The sequence below is a fragment of the Lissotriton helveticus genome, chromosome 5_1 (genome assembly GCF_964261635.1).
Source record: "Lissotriton helveticus chromosome 5_1, aLisHel1.1, whole genome shotgun sequence".
Taxonomy (NCBI): domain Eukaryota; kingdom Metazoa; phylum Chordata; class Amphibia; order Caudata; family Salamandridae; genus Lissotriton; species Lissotriton helveticus.
In genome coordinates this window covers 229194323-229221229 of record NC_136065.1, presented here as the reverse complement: position 1 = coordinate 229221229, position 26907 = coordinate 229194323, and the positions used below count along the sequence as shown (strand labels likewise).

The 26907-nt window shown below is 44.6% G+C and overlaps 1 protein-coding gene across 3 annotated transcripts in view; it reads left to right on the top strand.

Moving 5' to 3' along the window:
- Positions 1-26907, top strand: part of RABL6 (RAB, member RAS oncogene family like 6) — a 418930-nt gene that overhangs the window by 219876 nt on the left and 172147 nt on the right. For all 3 annotated transcript variants that reach the window (XM_078642071.1, XM_078642072.1, XM_078642073.1), the window contains exons 6-7: positions 17283-17423; positions 18267-18372. In XM_078642071.1, coding sequence (XP_078498197.1) covers positions 17283-17423; positions 18267-18372 — 247 coding nt within the window. The remainder of the gene's footprint in view (positions 1-17282; positions 17424-18266; positions 18373-26907) is intronic.

The following is a 26907-nucleotide window of genomic DNA, read 5'->3' as shown; positions in this document are numbered from 1 at the left end:
CTCTCCCCTTTTTCCATTTTGTTTCCCTGTTATTGTTATTCCAAGATGGCTCCACCAAAAAAAAATTACAAAACATTGCCATTTACAATTCCAATAGCTCTAACTTTGACAATTGCCAGACTGATTGCGTTGCAAATGATTGTTTACAAATGCAGAACCTGGCTCTTGTACATTGTATTGCATACTACTTTCGCAGGCTGCGGCATGCGCTTCCCGCCACCTGTGCATTACAGTTTTATGAGTACTGGATAGGCGCAGGCATTAAGACTTCAGTGGTATCCCATACTATTTTGTTAACCACAAAAGACTGTGAGAACGATGTTTAAAATGAACAATGGCAAAGCCAGCATGTCTCACCTTTTCATCTTGTCAAAGCGGACCTTTTGGCTTTCCGATTGGTGTTTGCTAGTGCTGTTTAGCATCTGCAAAAAAGAATTTATAAAATGTTTATTGCTGATGCTAAGCAGTGGCCAGTATTGATCATAACGCTATGGTGGGCCCAGTGCGATGACGTATTAGCACGTGTCCCACACATGGGTGTGCATATGTCATGACACAGCCACCATTTTTTTTCTTTGGAAAATGTATTGTTCCATCTTGTCAGATGCCCAGCTTGGAGTGGTGAAATAAATAAATGTGCCCAAAATCTCACACTCAGAATGAATCACCACACTAGTATAAACACACATTAAAAAAATAGGAGTCTGGGTCAGGAAGAAAAGTAACAGGGGAGTGGGCGTGAGTGGATGGATAACAAGTAAATACCACTTTCAAGTTGTTATGTAGCAGCAGTTGTGAGCAGAGAAACTGGGGTAGCAAAGGAGAAAGGGTTATTTTAAAAAATCAGCGCAACGGGTTTTGGGAGCAACAGACAATTTCGAGGGTATGAGAGCAACATAAAGTATGCAAGGAGCATGAGTATGAATGGGGAATCTCCACACGAGAGGGAGGATGAGAACAAGAAAACATTCTGACACATGAAGGACTTAAAGTGCAAGAAATTAGTAGTTCCCTGACCTCAACCAGTAAAGGTTTACAAGTCATGTGAACAAAAAGATATAAAAAAAAGCTATTCTCCAGGGGAGTGACAAACAGAAGAAGTGAAAGGAAAGCCAGTATGAAACAAGAAAATCAACCAGTGATGAGCAAAGATCTGAGTAAAAGCTAACTGCACATATTGTTAATGTACACAGTAGGTTTTCTGACAACAGACAGCTAAGGCTGACTGTAGGTAAGTACTAAAATACTGTCAGTTTTCAACAGTGAAGATTCTTGTGCCATAAATCAGCGCCAGTGACTGATGAGACCTGTTCTACCTCTTTCATTTCTGAAGAATATTACTAATTGCAAATACCTCACCTTGTTAAAACCTCCATGCACCAGACTGGAACAGGAGATTTTTCTCAGCGTTGCCACCATGTACCAGCTGGTTATGTTGTGTCAATTTTGTACCACTCCGGAAGTGACACTGGATACACATATTCAACACATCTGCACGCTGTTAGTTCCCTTGTTTATGCGCTTTCAGACATTGATCCGCAGCTCACTCTCTTAATTTTTCTCATCTTTTTCACAAATGTTTCCTTAAAATTTACTTGCAGATTGGAAGGGAACCTATGCCCTCCAAAGACTAATGGGTATAAACCCTACAGGGACTTTCACAAGCAGATTTCTGTAATCTCCACCAGTTATGTATCTAGTGAGTTAGATCTTCACACAACCCCAAGTCCTATGGAGATTGCACCCAGATGAATCCCAAGGTGTTCCGGGACCGCAATGCCAAGCTCTACCTCAGTGAACGCCGTCGGAAGATGCATAATGGACCCATTCCTGTTATCAAGGCCATTCCCACGAAAGATCCTCTTCACGCTCCAAGTAGTCAGGCATGTCCAAATTAATAAAGAAACACAAGAAGTCGAAGTGTGACTCTCCCTTATCTCACCACTCTAATCCAGAGAAGTCACAAGGATGTCAAGCTGCCTCTCTGTCCTGATCTCCTACTAAGTAACCTATTGTACAGCTCATACTGATGGAACCCAAATTCCTGGGACCGTCTGCTCTTCAGCAGCTAATAGGTGCGTTTAAAATATCCATGTTGAGCATCTTCAGGCCACAAGGATCAGAGTAGCTCTCCAGACAGGAACCATCAAAAGATCTGTCCTAGAAGCCGCCTGTGCCTCTTGATTCTGGTGTTCTGTCTGCCCTGACTTCAGGGCCCGATACCCAACCTAACTTCGAATCCACGACCACGTCTCACACCAGTCCCTGCCTTCTCAACGATGCCATTTTTGCTGGTGAAACCGGAGGAAAAACCCATTGTCGTATCGTATGCTGAAGCGAACCTGACACGACCTCCACTGAAGGTGCGCCCACCGCACCCTTTGCCACTGCCGATCCAATCTCATTCTAACTCGGTTAGAGCACTGATGTTGTCTAGAACACTTAACATTCCTTTTGCTTCAGACTCCGAATACAGTCAACACTGGTGATGACTAGGAAGATGCATCCCATTATAAATATGAGGACATTCTCTTTTTTTGAAACTTCAGGATACCGGTGGACTAGACACCTACCCGGACACTGGGTTAAACTCTCCTCCGGCCCTTCCACAGAGAATTTCGCTTCTATTGAAGTAGTAATCAGACGGGCTACAAAAGTTTTAGACCTGAAACTCTGTCCATATTTTTTAAAGACTTATCTCCTGACTGACGTCCTCCAACCTGGGCAGACGTCTACTTAAAAAAGTGTTTCCCTTTTTCTTGAGGCTCTGATGGATCCACTATCGGGCACTTGGGCCAAACCTCGCTCTTGCCCACCAGCAAATAGACCAATCTCTAAAGCTTCCCCTTGTGACACTCCTTTCCTCATGCAGCCTCCTACGCCTGAAAGCTTGTTGGTCCAAGCATGCAGAAGTAGACTGAAATGTAACTCGTTCCTTACTATGCCTCCCGATAGGAAATCAGAACACATGGAGGCATTCAGAAGCAGAATGTTTTCCTCCTCCTGCCAATCTCGTAGCTCCTCGGATTATACTGGCATGCATAATGGGATATAGTCGTGAGATCTTGCTGACAGTCCCTGATGAATACTGCACCAACCTTGCGTAGATCATCCTAGATGGTCAGGATGCAGCAAAGTAAGTCATCGTCTCTGGGCTGGTTACCACTGACTGCTTGGGCAAGAATGTTAGTACTAGAGTGGTGCTTCGGGCCACTTGTGGATGAAATCCATGGGCTTCTCCGGTGAAGTTCAAGTGTCACTAATAGATAGATCGTTTGATGGTACCCGTCTCTTTGGAGATAAGGCATCTTGGGTACTGGAGCTCTTCAATGAAGGCAGGGCCACAGCATGCTCCCCAGACCTTTCTCTGAGCATATGGCAGTATTCCCAACAGTTTCACCTCTTTTGAGGCTTCAGAAAGGACTTGGCACAAAGACAATGCCAGATCCACCTCCATAGCAACAGACCCTACCAATCTTTCGAGTCTGGGGTTGGGGATCCAGCTGGCAACATTCAGGCCCTTAGGGGCAACACACTGCTCAGTCACCCGCCTGTCCAGCTACCGCCACATGTCGCTTTAGCTTTCTCTTGGCAACACATGGCCACCATTTTGGAGGCAGGATAAGGTTTTACCTCCATGGGTGGTGGAGCATCATTTCCGACAGATTGGTAGTTCAAATAGTCCAGCAAGGATGTGCCCAACCAAACCTTTCAGATCGGTTATAAATTCCACCCTCATCAGAGAGGCTGTCGGAAGACCATTTGTCAATCTTGCGGCAAGAGAGCAAGGCTCTTTTGGACAAAGGAGCCATAGTGAGGGTCCCAGCGTCAGAAATAGGGGCTGAATGTTACTGTTATTTCCTGGTGCTGAAGAAGAGCAGAGAACTTTGTCCAATTTTAGATCTGCATCCTCTCAGATTCTTCCAGAAAAGGGCAAATTCAAGAGGTTCGCATTGACCCAAGTTTCATTTGCCCAGTATCCTGAAGACTAGATAGTAGCACTGGACCGCTCGGATGCCTATTTTAACATTCCCGTCCTGAAGTCCCACAGGCATTACCTACGGTTTAGGGAGAGCAGAGAGCATTTTCAGTTCTCTGTGCTCCCCTTCGGCCTCACCAGTGCGGCTCGGGTGTTCGCGAAAGTGATGGCAGTGGTTGCAATAACCCTGCAGAGGTTGGGGATATGAGTTTTCCCCTACCTTGATGGCTGGCTCTTAAAGGCTGGCTCACCACAGTCAGTCGTGGACCACCTTCTGATGATGTCAGACCTCTTAACATCTTTGGGGTTTTGCAGCTTGAATCTTTCTGGATTCATTATGCTGTGCATTATTCTGCGGTCTAGTGGTTGGGTCTGGAATCGTAGTCTTTTCTTTCTTTCTTTTTTTTTTTCATAGCCCATGTGGGCGTCGACGTCTCACCTTTTGGTGTACTTCCTGTGACGTCGGCACGCTTCCTGCGGAAGCTCCCACCTTTGGGTTCCAACTTCAGAATTTTTTTTTCCGCCGTTGGGTCTGGATCGTCACCGAGAGGCTCCTGAGTTTTTGGGAGAAAAGAAGAAAAAGGCGAAACTTTCACAGAAAAGATTGGAGAAGATACCGAAGAACAAGATCACCAAGCCGGGACGACGAAGAAGGAGGAGAACTTTGAGATCTTCGACATCCAACGGAGAATGCTCACACAGGGGGCCCCCTTGAGTGCAGGAATGAACAAAACACCCTTTAAATTCAGCTGTAACTGCCACCACAAATACGCGCAGAAGGACCAGCACCCGGTCTGCAACTTCTGCTTACCACGAGAGCAAGGATTGCAATGCCTGCTCCGCCTTCACCCCGAAGACACTCAGTGTTAGAGAGAGACAGAGGAGAGCCAACTACAACATGCAAGGCAGAACCCAACCTCCGTCGCTTCGGGACCTGGGCCTCTCCAGCGACGAAGAGGACAACATCGCCGAGGAACCAGATGACTACACGGTCGTAGAGACCGATAACAAGGCATCCAAAGAGGTAGGAGAGACGTCGTACCCTAAACCCCCGACAGACTCTCGAAAGCCCGATCAGGACTCTCGAAATACAGAGTCTAAGTCCTCGAAGGGAGCACTGGCGCCGAAAGCCTCAACGGCCGCAGCTGCATCCAAGGACAAACAGCCCAGCGGATCTTTCGAGAAGGACTCCCAGGCGGCGAAGACCGGCGAAAAGCCAAGGTCGTCGAAGCACGTCCCCGAAAAGGACCGCTCGACTTCGAAGGAGAAGGACCCGAAGGTCGCATCGACATCGACGACTAAGTCGAAGAGATTGGCCGAACGCTCGACGCCGAGCATGCCGCCGAGATGGAGAGAAAAAAGAGAAGGCTCGAGGCTGAAATGGAGAACATCCTGCAAAGGAAGAAAGAGTTCGACGAGAAAATGTAATGGTTCACGATTCCGTCAAAGGCACCGACGGCGATTGTCGAGATGGAAGAGGAGTTCGAGGCCGAAGGGCTGGCGAAAACTCCCAAGCCCCAGGAACACCTCGATGAAGAGGGCCTATACTATGAGGAAGAAGGCGACGATGACCAGCGAACGACTTTCGGCTCGGCATCCTCGATGACACAAGACCTCGAATGGCAGGACATCGACTCCGAAAATCCGGAAGAGCCCGTGGAGACTTATCCTTCGAGGCCTTCGCCACCAGATGACATTGGGGCCTATAACATGGTCATCAAGAACGCAGCAGCAGCCTATGGAGTACAATTGGAGGAGGAAAAGCCAAAGGCATGTTTCCTTTTGGAGACCCTGCTCCCCACTCAAACAAAGTCAGTTCCTCCCCATGCTTCCGAGTCTCATGAACCAAGGGAGGGAGGCGTTCAAAGACCCAACAACCTGCAGGTCGGTGACACCGAGGACTGAGAAAAAATACAAACACTCTTCTCAGGACCCTCCCTACATCCAGGGATCCGTCACAGCGGACTCCATTATTGCGGCAACAGCCAGAAAGAGGGCTAACGTCCCAATATCATCAGGCCCACCGCCAGACAAAGAAAGTAGGAGAATGGACCTGACTGGGAGAAAAATAGAGGGAAATGCAGCAGTACACTGGCGCAAGGCAAACTCAAATGCCCCACTGAGCAGACACCAGTACCAGCATTTGGACGAGATGGGGCAACTGCTCAAGCACCTCCCAGAGGAATACCAGCAAAGGGCATCCCATCTGGTGGAAGAGGGTAAACATATAGCAAATGCTTGCCTGAAAACAGCCTTGGATGGGGTTAACACATCCAGCAGACTTATGATGATAGGAATCACAGAAAGAAAGCAGGCCTGGCTTAGGATCTCAGGCTTCAAGCCAGAAGTGCAAAACAACATTCTAAGCACTCCCTTCAATGGAGAGACACTGTTCGGGGCACCTGTGGATGAGAAACTCACCCAGCACAAGAAAGAAAATGAAACTGCAATGTCAATGGGGGCCTTACAATTCAGAGGGATGAGAAGGGGTACCCCGGCACGGAGACCAAACGGAAGAGGCGGAAACCAGCCGGGAACGTCACAAAAGACATTCCAGCAGACGCACCAGGGGGACAACCAATCCCAGCAGGGGCAACAAAAGCATACCTGGTAGTACCAGCCTCGGGCCAGTCCTTTCGCTGGAGTTCGAATGGACGAGGGCATGCAAAAAGAGGGGGCCAGCAGCCCACCTCTAAGTGACTCCGTCACGCAAAGCGTGCCCACCCACAGGACCCCTCCGAGGGTGGAGCACGACAAGACCAACAAGGGGGAGTTACACGGACCAAACATCGACGAACATGTAACACCAGTAGGAGGCAGACTAAGACACTTCTTCCAGGATAACAGACAAATGGATACTCAACATCATACAGTTCGGGTACTGCATAGAGCTGGAAAAGAAACCACCAAGCAGAAAACCGAAAAGGAAGGTGCATTCAGGAAAAGAACTGGCGCTACTCCTAGAGGAATCACAAGAGCTCCTCCGGAAGGAGGACATCAAACCAGTTCCATTCGGAGAAAGGAACAAGGGAGTGTAATCAAACTATTTCCTAGATCCAAAAGTGGACGAAACGCTAAGACCCATCCTGGACCTAAGGTTCCTAAACAAATACATAAGGACACAAAAGTTCAAAATGACATCCCTACAAGAGGTCATTCCTCCGATAAGGGACAGAGACTTCATGTCCACCATAGAAATCAAAGATGCCTACCTGCACATCCCCATGAACAGGCAGCACAAACATCTACTAAGATTTACTATCAACAAAGAACACTACCAGTTCACAGCCCTAGCCTTCGGACTAAAGTCCGCACCAAGGGTGTTCACCAAATGCCTCGCAGCCGTGGCAGCTTACCTGCGCAGAGATGGGATTCACGTATACCCTTACCTCAACGACTTGCTAATAAAAGCAAGTTCACACAGGACATGCAAGGAACACGCACAGCAGGTCACAGAGACCCTGACAGACCTAGGATTCTCCATACACTAGGGAAAATCCTCAATGGAACAAGAGCAAGTGAAGATTTTCCTAGGAGCACAGATCAACACCATATAGAGCAAGGTGTTCCCCAGCGACAAGAGAACACTGGCCCTGCTGAAGGAGACACGCTGCTACCAGAAGGGGCGAGCTCTGACAGTGAGGACATCGAGCAGAATCATGGAGATGATGGCGTCCTGCATACACCTGGTCCCCAATATACGGCTCCAAATGAGACCATTCCAGGAATGGCTGCAACAGCAATGGTCACAGACTACAGGAAGTTGGGAAGATCTAGTGGTTGTAACGTACGCAGTGCAGGAGGAGATTACATGGTGGAACAGGGAGAACATAACAAGGGGGAAGCCCTTAACACCACCAAGCCCAACGGTGACCATCACCACAGACACATTCCAGATGGGATGGGGAGCACACATGAACAAACTCAAGGTGAGGGGTCTGTGGACTCCAGCGGATGCGGTCAGACACATCAACTACCTGCAACTGAAGACCGTGTTCCTCGCCCTGAAGGCATTCCAGAAAAAACTGTACAACCAGAGAGTGTTGATACAAACGGACAACACAACAACGATGTTCTACAATAGCAGACAGGGAGGAACCCAATCAGTCACAATATGGAGATGGGCAATACCACTCAAAATAGACCTGCTAGCCATACACCTACTAGGGAAGGAAATGTGGAAGCAGACTGGCTCAGCAGACAGACTTGAGCATCCCACAAGAGGGAGATCAATGCACAGGAAACGCAAAGGCTATTCAGGAGGTGGGGAACACCGACAATAGACCTATTTGCAACACACCAGAATGCAAAATGCCGACACTTCGCATCTAGGCAACCAGAGGAGCGATCCCAGGGGAATGCCCTATGGATAAGCTGGTCGAAAACATTTACTAACGCTTTTCCCCCCGATACCGCTGATACACAGAGTACTCAACAAGTGCAGAACCAGCAACATGACACTGATCCTGGGGGCGCCCCAGTGGGCCAGTCAGACCTGATACTCACCGATAATGGAAATGGCACAGGGTGCACCCCACAAGTTCGGGAAAAGGAAAGACTTACTCTCCATGCAAAACGGAGAAGTACCACACCCAGAGCCAGAGAGCCTCAGCCTAGCAGCATGGCTCCTGAAGACATAGAGTTTGCACACCTAAAGTTACCTAAGAGCACCCTGTGGGTGCTACGAGAAGCAAGGAGACCTAGCACACGAAGGTGCTATGTGGCAAAATGGAAGAGGGTCACACAATGGTGCAGCAAAAAGAAGCTACACAAGAAGATGACAAGGGAATTAACGGTGCTAAGATATCGCACGCACCTGCTGAAAGCAAAACTAAGTTCATCCTCGCTAAGAGTACACCTAGCAGCGATAGTAGCCGACACAAGAGGAGAAACAGGGAAGAGCTTCTTTACATCACAGATTCTAAAGAGATTCCTGGAGGGGGCAAAGAGGATCGCACCACCAAAGAGGATGCCGCCACCGGCATGGAACCTTAATTTAGTCCTAACAGAGCTCATTAAAGTGCCTTTTGAACCCATTCATAAGGCCTCCCTACAAATGCTGACAATGAAAAGAGCCTTCCTGGTGGCACAATGATAGGGTGGTATTGAGAACTGACCCACACTTTATGCCAAAGGTGGTGTCAAGGTTCCACATCAACCAGACAGTACAAATACCAAGCTTCTTTCAGAAACCGGCCACAAGCACAGAGAGGGCACTGCACACTCTGGACGCTAGAAGAGCAGTAATGCACTACATAGAAAGAACTAAAGAGCACAGGAAAACAAAGCAGTTCTTTGTGTCCTTCGCAAGCAGTTTCCTGGGTAGACCAGTAACAAAGGGAACCATCGCACGATGGATCGCACAAACTATACAATTGTGCCACAGACAGGCAGGCCAAGAACTAGCAGAAGGGGCACGAGCCCACTCTACCAGGAAAAAGGAGAAACAATAGCCTTTCTGGCTAACACACCCATTCAAGACATATGCCTGGCGGCAACATGGGCTTCAGTGCACACAAGGAAGCACAAGTAGGACAGAAGGTGCTTCAGCATATATTCAACAACCAACGCTCATCTTCCACACAGCCTCCACAAACATAACAAACCGCTACAAAGTCTATGCACAGCATAGTGAATCCAGAAAGATTCTCGCGCAAAATAAATAGTTTCTTACCTGTCGGTGTAGTTTTGCAGCTTGAAGATCTTTCTGGATTCACTAGCAAACCCACCCACCTCCGCCAGAAAGATGAGGCAGGAGAAAGTGGTAATAAAAGGACAATATAGAAACAGACACCTTAAAGGACAAAGCGGAAAAATCACTTACTTGAAAAAGAAATAGAGAACATTGCCAAAGGATTCACAAACAGAACACAAAAACAAGAAAAAAGAATCCGAAGATGGCGCCCAAAGGTGGGAGCTTCCGCAGGAAGCGTGCCGACGTCACAAGAAGTACACCAAAAGGTGGGACGTGAACGCCCACCTGAGCTACGAAAAAAAAAAAAAGGCTACGATTCCAGACCCAACCACTAGACCTCGGAATAATGCACAGCATAGTGAATCCAGAAAGATCTTCAAGCTGCAAAACTACACCGACAGGTAAGAAACTATTTGTTCTCAATTAACATGCCGAAGTCACACCTAACTCCTGTTCCTCTGAGACATTCAGGAACTGATGCAGTTTTGAACCTTCCTTCTGGTTACCTGTGTCCAGGGCATGCAGGTTGTGATTCCAATGTTTCAACCTCTGTCCTGAGTATAACTGAGATTAGTTTTGAGACTTTTTGGCCTCTTGGCCTCTGGCAGCCTGCTTGCTGACAATGGCAGGTGGCAAATGCAAGATTTGCAGTGGGATCCGAAGTCTGTCGGTCAGCTCCCAGGGACGCTATTAGATTATATTTTGGTTTTGGAGGAGACTTCAAAAGACCTGCAGTGGTGGCTACTCGACCATAACTGAATGAGTGGAAGACCCCGCTCCTTACCCCTCCCAGAGCTGACTGTGGTGACTGATGCATAACTGTTGGTTTGAGGAGATCAGCTGGGAGAGTGGGAGATCAGAGGACTCTGGTCTCTTGAGGAGACTAACCTTCACATCAACCTGTTGAAGTTACTAGCTAATTGCTTGGTGTTGAAGTCCTTCTATGCATCCATCAAAGCGAGGCTGGCCAAAACCACCTCCATGTGGTAGTGCAGCAAGCAAGGCAGAGTGAAGTCCTGGGCCCTGTGCCAGGAGATTCTGCGCCTCTGGAACTGGCTGAGTCTTCAAGGCTTCTCTTATGTCATGGATCACTTGGTAGCATCCTTGAAAGTTATTGCGGACTAACTCAGCCGGTGATGCCTAGCAGATCACGAATTACAGTAACACCCAGAGGTGACGCAGGACGACTTCCAGCAGTGGGGAGAACCCTGGCCTTCTCTGTTCACCCCTGTTGAGAACAGGTAGTGTCAGCACTTCTGTGCACTGGAGTACCCAAGAAGGCTCTTCGCTTAGAGAGGAGCCTGGGGCTCTTGTATGTCTTTCTGTTGCTACCTCTCCTCTCAGAGATCTGAAGAAGATAAGGAATGGCCAAGCTTAAATCATCTTAGTGGTTCCTAATTGGACCAGGAGAGTGTGATACCTAACCCTACATCTCTAATGGGATTAGACTGCCACTTTGGAAGGAACCTCGTTGCAGCAGGAGGGCTGGGTTCTCCACGCCAACGTATGCAATTAGCACCTCTCAATGAATGGAGGTTGAGCTGCGGCAATTGGCTACTTTTGATTTTCCATACAAAGTTGTTGATGTGATCCTGGCTGCCGTGCACCTTAACACAAAGTCTATTTATGCTTGGAGCTGGGACAAATCTGTAGCCTGGTCTGGAGTCCGCAAGACAGAGACTTTAAATGCTAAACTGTCAGATATTTTGTTATTTGTTTTGTCTTCGTCCCAGCAAGGTCTTGCAGGGGACACTATTAATGGTTATTTGCTGCCCTTTCAGCCTTCTTGTGCTTACCAGACCAACCATGCTTGTTTAAATCACTTATTGTAATGCATTTTCTGAAAGTTTTGACCTATGTTTCCTCCTAAACCATTTGTGATGCCGCAGTGTTACCTCAATTTGGTCCTGACATTTCTCATTGTACTCCCTTCCTGCTGATGCACAGATGCTTGGCAAGTCTTCTTACCCTAAAGATTGTTTTCCTCTCCTCAATAAATTTAGCTCGTCTTGTGAGTGAGCTCCAGGCTCTCTGTGCAATCGCCCTACTCCACCTTTTTGTCAGGTAAACTACTGCTGAGGACCTGGTCGACCTTCTTGCTGAAACTAGGGCCTTTTTTCACATCGGACAATCCATCACTGTCCCAGTATTCTTTGCCCCATCTCACCCCTCACTAGAAGAGGGAGCCTGCATCTGCTGGACCCCAAAAGAGCAATAAGCGTTTACATTGATCGCACCAAAGACTATTGGGTGGGCTATCAGCTGTTTGTGGGGTTTTCTTGGTCAAAGAAAGGAAAGGTGGTGCAGAGAAGGACCCCCTCGAAGTGGATAGTCCTCTGCATTAAGATCTGCTGTGCAATGGTCAAAAAGCAGCAAATGTATGAGGATGGTTACAGTAAAGCAGGCAACCTGCTTCACCTGGACAGCCGTGATACAGGCTTCACCTGAATCTCTAAAATTGAGTTTGATTTGATACATCTCTTGAAGTACAGTTTGCTACACCATCAGGTGCGTCTTCTGAGCAGTTTTTTTGGGGGGAGCAGTAGTAAAAAAAATAATAAAGTATTTGAAGAACCACCAAGGGCAACAGAAGTAAAGTCATCACGTCATCAAATGATTATGTAGTAAGTCTCAGTTGCCCATAATTGAGGGATTAGTATGCACCTATATAATATTGTGGGGAAAACCTCTATTTCGCTGCAGTTAGAAGACAGGAAACCGGGAGGCAAACATCTGCTTCTTCAGACAAATTCCATAAATTCAAATCTGCACCAACGTTCTTAGTGGATCAGGTATCTTCAGCAAAAATAAAAAGCGATGCCTTCCCCTCGAATAAAAAAACTGAATACAGTGAGTGGTAAGCTTTTACTTTTGAAACAGTAGCTCTAACGGCTTCAAATACAAGCTGCCTCTTGACTCCTTATTCACATGTGCTCTTAAAATTGTGAACTCAGCAACAATAAGCTTTCTAGTTTCCGCAGCATAGGAGAGCCCTTTTTCAACTGCTTTTCAAGGATATAATAGGTGTCTTTAAGAAGAGTATGCATACTACTGTGGATACTGGAAGCACTGCTACAGTGAAGGAGGCAAAACAATAGAAGAGGCATTCTTGAGCTCATGCCACAAGGTTCTTTGGCAGTGAACAGTCCTACCTATTTGATACGCCTTTTGCAAGTGATAGTGAAAAACCACATCAATTGTATGGTAATTTATCATTTGATGGTTACTCCACAAGCACCACTGGGGTTTCAGGGTTATGGAAAAGTCACCTACCATTGCTCTCGTTAGCCAACTCAATCATTGCGGAGCAATGGATATTTTACCCTTAACATTTGAAAGGGGCTTATTTTAAAATAGATAGCATGATTCTCCTATTTGTACTACTAGGTACCTTGAAGGATGCACCCTTTTAATAGTTATATTTATGTTATTTGCAACACTTGGTTTGGGAATTACAAGCTTGCTCTGTGACACTAACAAGGTTGTTTTAAGATCCCAACATTCCCTCCTCCTAAAGTTTATTCCAGAATGTCATCTTGCGCAAGTGAGAGCCTTACTTATATTCTGTCTTGCCACAACATTCCAAAGTGAAGGAGAAGAGCCTTCAGGTTCTTTCTGGAGAAAACAAGAAGGTACTGGACAGGTGATGACCAACTGTTAATTTGTCATTTTGGTACAAAGGAAGAATTGCGGAACGATTTGGTCTTTGTTGTACTTGTTCACAAAACATCACGGTCTTGATTTTGTTCATGTTAAGGCTGTATTCAGTAGAACAGTTTAGGAAAACATTTTAATTTTAGAATTCAAGTGGCCATTTGTCTAGGACCATAATCCTGCTAAACTGCTAAGGAGATCTTTATGTTGATGGCTCTGTGTAAAGAAGCATCCGTTTGCAGAACTACTTACTTGTCTTTGGAACTACAGTGTGATGTACAAAAATCTTTATTCAGATTCATCACCCTCTCATCTCGTTTTCTAGAAATGTTAAATTTTCAGCAGCATTTTTTTCAATCTTTATAATTGTTGACTCTATCGTCTTTGTCCTAGCCTATGTAAAACCCCACAAATTAGTTGGAACTAATAACACAGCACTGGAGGTGCCTTGATGGACCAGATGTCTTTTCCTAGGATAACTGTTAGACCTCCACCACTTTGCACCAGAGAGAGAAATTGCTGAAAATAAATCTGATGCAATCTGCTTCCTGTAAATACTTTAAGATGAGGAAAGTGTGTGGTGATTCATATTTATTAGAAAAAGCGTTACTAAACGATCCTTTGAGGTGCTTAGATGAAATTGTGATCAATCACTGGTTGCAGATAAGCATGTTGTTTGGCTGGCATGGTATGCTAACTTTGCTTTATATTTTATTGTTTACGTTAATAAAAAACATAAAAATAGTCCAATAAAATCTGTAATGCGTAATGTAGCATTATACATTTTTATCGTCCTTAAGTTCAGGTTTGAACCTTGTTAATCGACAGCAGCCTAAAATACTATGATATGGAGGCTAGTTATGTTGAAATTAAACGACCTCCCCTGAAAAGAGCTAAAAAACAAATTGTGCAATATTTGGCATAAAGTGCTACTGTGCTAATAATGCTGTATTTTTTCTATACAAACTAATTTATAAATCATTTATAAATTAGAACAGCAGTAACTCGTAATAACGTGGTCTTAATCAGTCAGGTATTCGGATCTAATTCCTTTTTCATATAAAATCATTAATTTCATCGCTTTGCAATTAAGGTGATGGTCAGTTGGATCGAAGCATGTTACTACTGCTGATCTGCAAGAACGTACACCCATAATATTAAAAGCTTTTTCAACAGTAAGATCCGAATTGATTTTAAAAAGGGATATATGCAAATCAAATGCATAAAATACTGCTTTACCGAAATGCGGAACTAAAATGTCTTTGGACCACTATATTTCCAAGCAGGTTGTTCAGCCAAAAATGGTAATGTCCCGAAATGAGTGGACAATAGCTTCCTTTTTAAATATGAGGACAATGTTGTACTCCAACATTCTTCCGGTTGTAGTGGGGTATATGATTGTCACACCATCCAGGTGTGCGCACGATTGCCTAATCTGTTTTTGTCTTCAATACGCGAGTGCTTTTTTGCAGCTTTATTCATTAATTTGCGGAATGTCAAAAAAGTGAGGTTCTGTTTCCAAAGGCCTGTCGGGTTTGTTGCCTTCAGTGACGATTTCAGGTCAGTCTGATTGAGGTTCATCTTCCAGGGCTCACCAGATGGTATTATTTAGTAAGCTGGTACGATTTATCCATATTTTTTACCATGGTATTATTGTTGCAAATCTACTTGCTATAGACAGTTGCAACAGACCGAATTCAAGTAATATTATGTCTTTCCCATGCAGGACCACACTTTTATATGCCATTGTTGGTAGAACTTTAGACATTATGATTGCTAGTAGTGACTTGTAGGAAGGACCATTCAATCTTTTTGCAAGTGAGCAAAAAGCATAGATCAGGCCATTTCCTTTCTTGATAGCATACTGTTTGTGTGTTTGAAAGTTTAATCGATTATCAATATACAGGCCCAAGTACATATAGTTACTGTCCGCCTCAAGACTTATGGCATGGAGTTTGGGAACAAATGAGAGGAGGAGAAGATTAACTGGGTGCCACATTCATGTAAATGCACACTACAGCTCAGGTAGTAGATGATATTAGTTCTGAGGACTTATCGCTGTGTCCTTGGGAAGCCAGTTGTTACAAGGAAGAAAATTGCAAAGGTTCAGTAAATCTAGTTGACCATCTAGGTTAAGCAATACTTTTTCCATTTGTATAAAATGAATCATGTCTAACAACCTTATGTCAACTAGTGGTTTGTTGTTAGACTTTCAATGTCACAGGACTATCTTCTATTCCAACCAAGCTTTCGCCTTTCAAGCTCCTAAAAAGTGGAATAGCCACCCTGAAGAAAATGGATGCAGTTCAAATGTTCTAACCTGCCATAAGGCTCTTAAAATTCACATTGTCAAACTCTACCTGAAACCAGATAATTAATGGTCTTAATGGTGTTCTTGCTCAATTCTTTAGTTTTGCCTAATAAATATATATGTCTATACTCATTACCTATATGTGTTATTGTTTGATTCTTTGTGATCTGTTGTTTTATGTGAAGTGCTCTGTGTAGTGATGTCCGGGCTATATAAATAGAATAATAATAATAGAATAATAATAATAATAATATGCTCCCATTATCGATCATGACCACATTTGTTTTCTCTTCCCTAGTTGAAGCCATTTAACTTTGTCTTGAAAATAATTATTTTTGCTGAGAAAGTCAAGTCACAGCATAGAATCAGTTACTAGTTTTACATAACTTAACATGAGAAGACTCCCTAGAACTTTACGCCTACTAAAGTTGATTTATCGTGATTGATTATTGTAGTAGAAGTAGTTAGATACAAGCTTGTAACCAATTTATTCTGTTGTATTATAAGTATGATTAAGGAGCTATTGTTGATTTATTTTACCTTTATTACTTCGTTCCCCACTATGAGTTTCCGATAGGGTCAGTGTCAGGAGCTCTAGGCACCATTTGAATTCTGAATTTTCCAGGTTCACACGGGGCCTCAGGCTGCTGAAACAGCCATAATCTAAAGGTCAACTTCTGTTGGAGAATGACTATTTACCAACAAATTGGGCTTGGTACTCTATATCCCCAACACCCATTGATTCCTCATTTCTCAATGGAACCTTCGGAATCTCTTATGATGCCCATCAAACCTACATCCGAATGGTACCAGCAACTTGAAGGGTGTGGAGTTACTGGGGACATATCAGGGGTCCTTAGAATAATGATCTAATTGGACATTATATAAGTACTAGTAATATTACTTTACTTTTATATTTTCCATATTTCCTCGAAATTATTTATCATCTTTTTGCCTCCAATATTGGTGGTGTAAAAGCAGATATGTCCATGACCGAGTCCTTCGCAATTGTAGCATAATAAAATGCATAAATAAAGAAACTATTAGGAGTTAAAAAAGGAAAAGCAGGACTTAAAACTGAAGCCTGTTGAACCCCAAACAAAAAAACTGTAGAAAGCCGTGAAATATTTCTCCCTTAGCTGAAAATACCAAGACAACAAATATCTTAAAGAAACAATGGATCGAGAAGGAACTCAATGCTTGAAATGCCTCACTGTCCCTTCCCATCTATTTTATTAGGCATCTTACTTCCTTGACTAAACAGAATGTAACAGCTCAGTCAATGAAAGTGTAATCCTATTTGGTATTATGTACTGTGGTTGATAATGTAATATTTACTTTACACTTTTGTACAGTGTGTTGTTATTTTGAAGAAGGTGACTAGTCCCATGCCTGATACTTTAACATGCAATGACATCCAAGCTTGCAGCCATTCTGGCCCATGACTATATGTCTAACTTGGAGTAATTCATAGTGGTTATTTGAAGAGATAAACACGTATCATTCATTGAGTAACAACATGACAACAAGCTGCTTTCTCACATTAAGGGTTAATTGGATTTTTCTCATAACCGTAGTTTTTTTTGTGTTAGTTTGATGCGTTCAATGACCGTGTTTTTTCTACTTCCTTTTTTGGCATTCAGGACATTCAACTACATATTGCGGGAGCTGCCAAAGGTACCGACCCATGTTCCTGTTTGTGTACTGGGTAACCACAGGGATATGGGGGAGCATCGTGTTATCCTTCCTGATGACGTTCGAGAGTGCATTCAGAGCCTTAACAGGTACTTAGTCAGTACTTAGTGCTAGCTTTATACTTATGAAGAGGTTACACCTAAGTGATAGCTTCTAGTCAGTGCATTGCAATTACTTTTTACTGAATGCAGGAGACAATTTAGTAAGAATGAAAGGGCATGCTCTGATGTGATTGCTAGGCTGTGGGCTAGCAGTTATGATTATTGGATGTATGACAACAATAATTTGTTTTAATCTACATTTAAAGTAGGCAAGAAGAAAGACCTTTACTGATATTGCTCTTGAATCCAGGGTTTAAGGAGGCAAATGTTGGTTGGATCTTTTAAATCTCTGTATGTATGTGTGAAAGAATGAACTGTTTAAATTATTTGTGTCTTTATGGTAACACATCTGAAAAGAGGAAGAGAAGGCTGCAAGTACAGCTTATTCATTTCTAACACTGAGTAGAAAACCGTCTTTCTGAATTCCTGGCATCTATGTTTCTTAATGAGGTTCTTCAAGTTTCAAAGTGCCATTTGTCTTCATTACTTCCTTTCAGGCAAGTTAGAAGCCCTTTGTATTTACTGGAGCATAGCTGAAAGAAAAAGATGCTTAGATCATTGAATTCTTTGCATTTGGGTGACCAAGCAGAAGGTGGGTTGGTGCAAAACTGGCATGCTATTGTGTGTGGGTAGATATATCCATCTAGGTTCATTCTGGCACACAGTGTCTCAATCACAGACTCAATCGGTGGGGCAGTTTTTCACACCTGTTTTAGACTTATTTTGGAAACTAAATGTAAATACAAAAGGATTGCAAATAGGATCACACTAGAAAAATGTGCAATTGTTTGCTGCCCCATTACTTCATCAATTTCCTTCTCTCTTCAACAGGCGCCCAGGCTCCTCTTACATTCGCTATGCTGAATCTTCCATGAAGAACAGCTTTGGGTTAAAATACCTACATAAATTCTTCAATATCCCGTTCTTGCAGCTACAGGTATGAACACCTTTAACTCATTCCCAAATGCTTTCAGTTGAAATATGTGGGATTCCCTCTGTTACATACCCAGTTTTGTTACAAAAGGCTGTTAGTTTTTAGTATTCTTTTTTGTATTTTTAATTTCTACACTTTGTCCCAGATTTAAAGCTTTGCTATATTTTGCCACTCTACATACAAATTCTGTGACATATGCTGATTGAAGGCGGTTGCTGCCCCCTCATACAACGGCTCTCGAAACCTTAAAGTTGATATCAACTGATCCAAGGGCCTAGTTAGCAGTGACTCGGATTATCTCAAGTTTCCAAACTAGCTTGTTTTCTTCCTAAATCACCTAATCTTAGTTAAGCAGCATAACACTGATTGGGGCACAGTCTCCTGAGCAGGCTTTCCCTCACACCTTGCACAGTCCCTTAAGGCTGTGGAAGGAACCCCAAGGCTGCCACCTCCATTTTGTAGCCTCCGCTTCTGTGAGCCCTAAACAGTGGGACGAGATGGAAGACTTGATGGAATATCTCACAGAGGAATAAAAAAAGAGAGCAAGGGGGCAGGATAGTCACCAACACATGCCTGAAATCCTCACTGAATGCAGCATAAACAGCCAGTAGACAGCTCTGCATGGCCACCACCTTGTGCAGATATGCTTGGCTATGAATCTCAGGATTTAAACGAGATCCAGTCAGCCATCTACAATATTCCTTTCACATGACACACGTTTTTTTGGAGAGGCGGTAGATGAAGCGATTCAGCTCATGAAAAAGGACAATGAGACCACCAGGGCAAGAGGGGCCCTTCAATACAGGGGAAACTTTTGGGGCAGCATAGCCCTGAAAAAGAGAGTAACTTAATCCAAGGGAACCATGCAATCACATGCACCACATACAGACCTCAGCAGGCAATGAATTGAACCCACCACCGTCTCGCAATGGCAGCTAACTTTTGTGGCTGTGGAAGGGGTAGAGGCAGAACCCCAAAACCACACTTCTAATTGACTGCCCGCAAGGAACCCTCCCACACAAGTCACCAGTAGGAGGAGGAATCAAAGGATTCTTACAAGAATAGGAGAGAATCACCTCCGACAAATAGATACTAAATATCTTAAAATACGGCTATTGTATAGAATCGAGGAAGTCACCTCCAACAATGCAGCCAAGGCTCTAAAAGATAAAGATCGACTAACAATGATGACTACAGCAGGAAGTTTGAGTTGTTAAGCAACAAGGCTATATAATTAGTTCCCCAGCAACAAAGACTCACCAGGTTCTACTCAAGCTGTTATGTTATGTTACTGCCATTTGTATAGCGCAACAGCTGCCCCAGCAAAGAGGCATCCCAGCGCTGCCAGCAAAGCAACTAACACGGAGGAAGGCAAAGGCTACACAATGGGGAAGAGGTAAGTTTTTATTGCCTTCCTGAAGTTAGTATGGCTTTGAATGCGAGTGGGCAGTAAATTCTAAAGGAGGGCTGCCCTGCTGCAGAAGGAACGGCCTCTTGCCAGCACTCTCCGGAACCTTGAGACCCTCACCAGGTGCTGGCCAAGTGAATGGAGCTGCGTGTGGGAACGTAGGGAATAACTAGGTTGGCCAGAATACTAGAGGTGTTGAATTTCAGGGCTTTAAAAGTGATACAAAGGGCTTTAAATTCAATTCTCCTGGCCACAGGCAGCCAATGTAGCCGATGGATTGTGGCTGACACTGGGCAGGACCTGCGCAAGCCAATCCACGATCTGACTGCTGCGTTCTGTACCCGTTGTAGCCGTGCAATCTCGGCCTTATTTGCTCCCAAATACAGAGAGCAGGCATAATCCAATCTGGACATTATAGCTGCCTGAATGATAGTCTGGTGCGTCGGAGGTCAAAAAACCCCAGTAGGGGTCTAAGCCCCCGTAAAAGCCCAAAGCAAGTCCCTGCTACCTTTTTGGTTTGGGCTTGATAGCTGAGCGATGAGTCCAATCATACCCCCAAGTTTTTGACTGCTTGCTTAGGAGGGGGGCACTACCCAGGATTTCTGACCACCAAAGTTCACTCCATAGACCCTGGTCCTTTCCCACCAACAACACCTCTGATTTACTGGCATTCAGCTGGAGGCAGTTAGCGGTCATCCACTCAGCGACCACCGCCAGATCACCCCAAAATTTCAGGGCGTCCTTCTTGGTGTCGCTTGAGAGTGCCACCTCCAGCTGCGTGTCGTCGGCATAGGAGACCATGGTCAGTCCCCTATTTCTGGCCACCGTTGCCAGCGGTTGGACATAGATATTGAATAAAAGGGGACTGAGGGAGGAACCTTGTGGAACACCTTGTTTAATGGGGTGAATGCCTGAGACAAAAGGGGGAATGGTAACCATAAATGACCTTTCACTAAGGAACGAGGTGAACCACTTCAAGGCCAAGCTGACAAACCCCGCCTCCTCCAGGCATTGTAACAGAATGGCATGGGACACTGTGTCAAACGCGACGCTGAGATCTAGAAGGATCAGCGCCGACGTTTGCCCAGCCTCCGGAGCAGACCAAAGATGTTCTGTCACAGCCAAGAGAGCAGACTCCGTGCTGTGACCAGGTTGAAATCCATTCTGGGAGGGGTCCAGCGTCTGAACCCCTCCCTGTCTGAGAGGAGTGAGTTGACATGTGCCTCCGTGATCTTGGCTGCCCAAGGGAGTAGTGGGATGGGGCGATAGTTTTCGGGCTTGGCCGAGTCCAGCAGAGTTTTTTTAAGTAAAGGTAGCACCTTGGCATGTTTCCACGCCTTGGGCACGGTAGCAGTGGAAAGCGAGATGTTAATTACCTGCTTCAAGGAGGGCATAATCGTAGGCAGCACCCTTCTAAATTGCTCTGGTTTAAGGGGATCAGCAGGAGAACCAGATTTAATGTTCCTGCATTGTGCTAGAAGTTGGTCTGTGGAAATGGTTGCAAGAGACTCCAAGGTATTGGCAGGTTGATCACGCCCTACAACTAGAGGGGTGGTAACTATGGCAGGAAAGGACCTATACATGTTATCTACCTTCCTATTAACAAGCATTTGCAATGCAATAGGTCTCGCCTTTGTGAGAGTGTGAGCTATTGTCATTGCAAATGACAATGCCTTACATTTATGTGTTTTGAAAACCTGCAAGCGGTCCGTAAACAAGCAGCTAGGATTAATTCCAGGTTTTCTGGTTTCACATCATGCAATTGCAACTAGATGTGTAGATGTATATGTTTTGCATCCCTACACCCATCTTACTGCCACCACCCCACTCTGCACGACCACTCCTCCCCTCCTCCCACTGCCACCATGCTGGTATCATTGTGGCCCTAGGTCACATCACAGACAAAACTTTATGGCCACTGGGAAAATATTTGTGAGTACCCATGTTGTTCTATAAGGTCATCTAAAGGGAACCAGGGAAATCTTTTTAGAACATGCTATAATGTCTATATTCTCCCACATAAACTACAGCAGTAATGTGCCCCTTAAAGCATGGCTGCCTTGCTGAGATGTGTTGTAACTGTCCAGATACCTATGTTAATGGTCTGTTGTGAAGTTCCTATGCTCTTCCTAAAAGGGTCTATTTGAAATTTGATTCAGCTATTGATTCATTGTGAACTCCGGCAGTTTAGGAGCTGCGTTTGAGATACAACACTGATTATTGCTCAGAAGACATAACTCTAATTTAGTGTCCATATTGTCAAGTGATTCATTACATGAGAGGGGCATGCTCACCCTAAGCATAGAATCCTGCTGCCTTGTAGTTTGCACACTGGACACCACTTCCCGCCCTAAACGATGGGCAGGAAGTGGGAAGGACAATGGATGAGTGCATGCTTATCCCGCAGCATGCAGAATAGGACAGCGCGCTGCGAGATAAGCTTCGCAGAAGATGAGAATCCAGCATGAGTGACTTTACTTTAGAAGGCATACAGCAAAGGTGCACCTGCATCGATGGGCTTCCTTTGGTAGAAATGTAGGGATGCCAACAGCGGATGTTAAAGGTGATTCAAACGCACACCATCCAGTTACCACGCATACAAGGGGTCGAACTTTAAACAACTCGGAGATTATTGTTTTATCAAAGTGTATTTTAAAATAGGGTCTTATCATATTGTACTTTTTTGACATATTGCTTTACATTTGCAATGGTTTTTAGTAATCACGCATCAAAGGTTATCTTATCTAATATGCAGCATGGCATGACGTGTGCCCAGGGCCGCCAGAGTGAGTAGACCACAGAGATGAATATATTGCAGCTCACGACATCTACATCTCTAGTAAATAGGGTACGGTGTAGTGCCCATAAAGTGCCCTTTTTCAAATGTTAAAATGTCGCTGGCACACTCCATTCGTTGTAATATCGATTGACCAGACTTCAGGGCTTGTATACCTGCGTTGAGCAGGTGACTTCAGCTGGTTACGTCAAGCACTAGATCTGGCCTTTTATCCTTCCGAGGTAGGAAAACTGTGTCCCATTGCACTTGGATTAAGTAATAGCAGCATCTGTTACTTGCAGCGCTTAGAAAGGGCTGGAGTGTAGAAGGAAGTGCTAAATAAAAGTTATTATATGACAAGTACGCAGTGTGTTTATAAAGTCTCCAACATCCTTGTACAGAACAATGAATATCCCACACGCACATAACTTTAGCTATTGCTATTCCCCAGTGTGCCAAACTGGATATACAAGTCATTCGAGGAATTCGAACATTTAAATTGGAATTCCCCAAAATGAAAACGTGGTACTCGGCGCTGAGATTTATTTACACACTGAATGGGCAGTTGAAGTGCGTGGCACCGCCTTAAAACAAAATTGAACTTGCCCTCGAAGTGGAGGTGATGTGTCTTCAAGGGTGGAAAAATAACCGTACAGCCCAAATCAGAAGTATACAGTGTACCCATAATGCCCGTCGGAGGTTTTTGCACAGAGATGGTGGCATTTATAAAGCGCAGTGTTCACCCAATAAAAGATTGTGGGGGCTATGCGAGTACCTATCCCGGGACAAGGGCACCCAACTCGGGAATAATTCAATTGACATAAAACAGATGATCATTTCCTATAAAGGTGCGTGATTTAAACATGGAATTTCCAAGAGGCGTGGATGAAACATACAGGGAAATCCCAGCAGGTGCAGCGAAATGAGAATTTGTGCCCGAGGCACAGCAAACAGGAATTATGGCAGCCACAGCAGCATCTTTTCCGCATACATATAGATTTGCCACACTTACCATAAATCCATCTTCAGCAGACTGGAACTCAAAAAAAAATTCTAACTCAGCGCTGCCTACTCCATGTCCAACGCTTACCAAAGTGAATTGTTCACCATTCAAATACTGACTGATGTATCACACGCTCAAAGTAGTGACAATTTGCCAAGATGGTGTTACTATACCGGTTAATGGGCAAGAGCAAGAAATGTTATCTCCAGCCCAAAATAAAATCGAGAGCTCTACTGTAACTCAAACAGGGCGAAAACACAGATTTTTTCCTTGGCATGAAACTGTCAGTTAGGTAAACAGGAATTTTGTGTGAAAAGTGAACCAAAGCAATGTTTTCAAAGTAGCAGTTATTACAGGAGGGCACTCAGACTTGACAGGAATGTCGAGAATGTAGTATCTCTTTTTCTTGAATCTGAAAGTGCCCTCTACTAAGACATGTTAAAACAAGGATTTAATCTGTTACATCCCTTTTCAAGTTTGCCGAGAGATAAACTGAGAATTTCTTTTTATTTTTTTTAGGTAAAATTAGCAATTTGCTCTTGGTACAGGTAATGGTTACCCACAACATTTCTGGGAAGAATCAAACTTGCTTCGCACACCATAAAAATATTTGAATATTCCATTATAACCCTTCAGAAACTAGAGCTATTTAGCACGTTCAAGTAATAAACAAGCGGTAAAATGCACTATTTTGCCCTATATTTTTTCAAAACATTTCCAAGATGGGTGTTCTACCTCGATCCTGCCTATAGGAAGTCAGGCTCGGGCAATCCAAGCAGTTCAATCCTAGTACAGTCACCCAGCCACTAAAAGATCACAATTTAGATTATAATAAACTGGTCCTATGTCATTCTACGGCTGCAGCTTTTTTCCAGATAATTATGGATTTATTGCACGTGCCACTCAATCCAACATCGGCTTCAGAATTTGCAAATATCATCAAGGAAAAAATTGTTTCTAGGTCAGACGGATCAAAAGTTATTAAAACAGCCTCACCAGTGTGAGGCAGTGACTGGCCTTCCTGAAAAGGTTAACTGCCACCTCTCGGTTGCCAATAGCTGTGTTCTGTGCTAAACTGCTACTATTGATGTGAAACCTTTTCTCAAACAGTATTATGTGTTTGAATGAAAAAATAGCGAAATACAGTTGCCGAATATGCCACATTATGCCGCATAATTCCAGTGGCCGTGGCACATTAACCCTCTAAATTATAGGGTGGTTCAAACTTGTATCTAGCGTCCAGCAGATTGCAAACACAAACCACTTATGTGGGTGCATTTTTCAGTATTTCGCCGATATTATAACCTGACACTTGTTGTCTAGATAAGGATCTCTGTAGCAAATGCTTTAATCCCCTGAGCTATCTTAGAACGCAGCCTCTGTTTGCTAATAAAGTGTGTGTGTGGGAGCAGTTTTGCCACTTTAAGCTAAAGTAAAACGTGTCATTTGTAATTGTGAGCAGCACGTCGAGCTGCCAAATGTCTGTCCTAAAAGTCTATTTTTTTTTCCAAGTCAAAAATACTTTTTTTGATTCTTTAAAAATCGTAAAAGGATTGCAAACTATCATAAAACACAGAAAATTAACTGAGCATTTAAAAAACAAGCTAGCAACAAAGCAAACAAATCCCGCCGCCCCCCCCCCCCCCGCCCTCACTTACCTACCTCCGGCCGCTGGAACACGCTGTGACGCACACCGCAAGTCGGCCTGGAGCGCGCCTCGGCAGAGACGCGGGAGGACAGGAGAGTGACGCGCGTGAACGTGCACGTTGACGTTCCCGCGCGTTCACGGACCTGAGTCGGCTCGTGCCCAGCTCTGTGTCGGGCTCGTTCACAGCTGCTACTCCCTTGACAGGGATCAAGGCGGCTATAGAACTCGCTGGCGGGAGCGCTTCGCGCTCCAACGCCAGGCGAGCCCTAAAAAAGGAGGCAAGGTCCTCACATTGCTCATTGGACTGTATTTTCTGCCCTACGTTGGTCTGCTGTAATTTAAGGCTGGAGAGTATTGACAATACGCTCTTTGCCGGGTTATCGCTGTTGCGGATTTGGTCGGCATAGAACCTTGCGCGCACCAGTTGAATTGCCTTGTGATAGCTTTTGACTTCCCCTCAATAGGTGTCTTTCGCATTGGTGTTAAAATCCCTTCTCCATATACGTTCCATCCTTTTTCGGTCTTTGCGCAGGTCAGCCAGCTCGCTATTGTACCATGGTTTTGATTGGGTTTTATGGTTCAGGGACAATTTCTCCGGGATGAGGCCATCTAGTGGCTGGCTAATCCAGTCAGTTAGGTCCCTATATGCCTCATTAGGGTCATTAGGGAGACTAGGACATGTAGTAGACAGTCGGGCCTGGAAAGAATCCCAGTTGAGTTTATACTTCTTATTGCCAAAACCAGACAAAACATTATGACCAATACTGGACCTGAGGTCATTAAACAAGTTCATAAAGACGCAAAAATTCGAGATGACAATGATGCAGAAGGTAATTCCCCTGACAGAGGAAGGAGACTACAAGGCAACCATAGACCTCAAGGATGTCTACCTACATGTACCAGTAAATTAAACGTTAAAGACAATTTATCAGATTTGTGATGGACAAGACACACTACCAATTTAAGGTGTTACCATTCGGAATAAAATTAGCACCATGAGTGTTCACCAAATACATAGCTGCGGTAGCAGCGCACCTAAGACATCTGGAAAACCCGTTTACCCATTTTTAGACGACTGGCTGATGAAAGCAAAGACCAGCAGTCAATGCAAAAACAACATCAACAAGGTGATTGACTTTACGCTAGCTACGGTGTCTCCATCAACTACAAGGAGTCATTTCAGATCCCAGACAAGAAGAAAACTTTCCTGGGAGCAGTCTTAGATTCCCAGATAGCCAAGACCAGTGGACAAGAGGGTGGAAGCAATCATAGAGCAGAGCCACCATTACCAGAAGGAGCAACGTCTAACGATGGGACAAGTGGGGAAAATTATGGGCATGATGGCTTCCTGCATTCACCTGGTACCACAGGCAAGACTACACAAGACCAGTACAAGAATGGGGAGAGGAGTTGGAGAGAGGAGTTGGCCTAACGGCTATGGCGCTCGACCTTGGACCTGGGGATCTGGGTTCGAGTCTCGGTAACGATGCCGAACGGCTAGGGCGCTCGACCTCGGACCTGGGGATCTGGGTTCTAGTCTCGGTAACAACGCCAAAACCTCCTGTGATTCTGGGCAAATCACTTAATCTTCCCGTGCCTAAAATGAATGTGTGTCTGTCCTCATGTAACGTAACTGGTGCTATGTAAAGCGCTCTGATACCTGATTCGGTTCGGGTCTAGTTCGCGCTGTATAAAACTCTGCA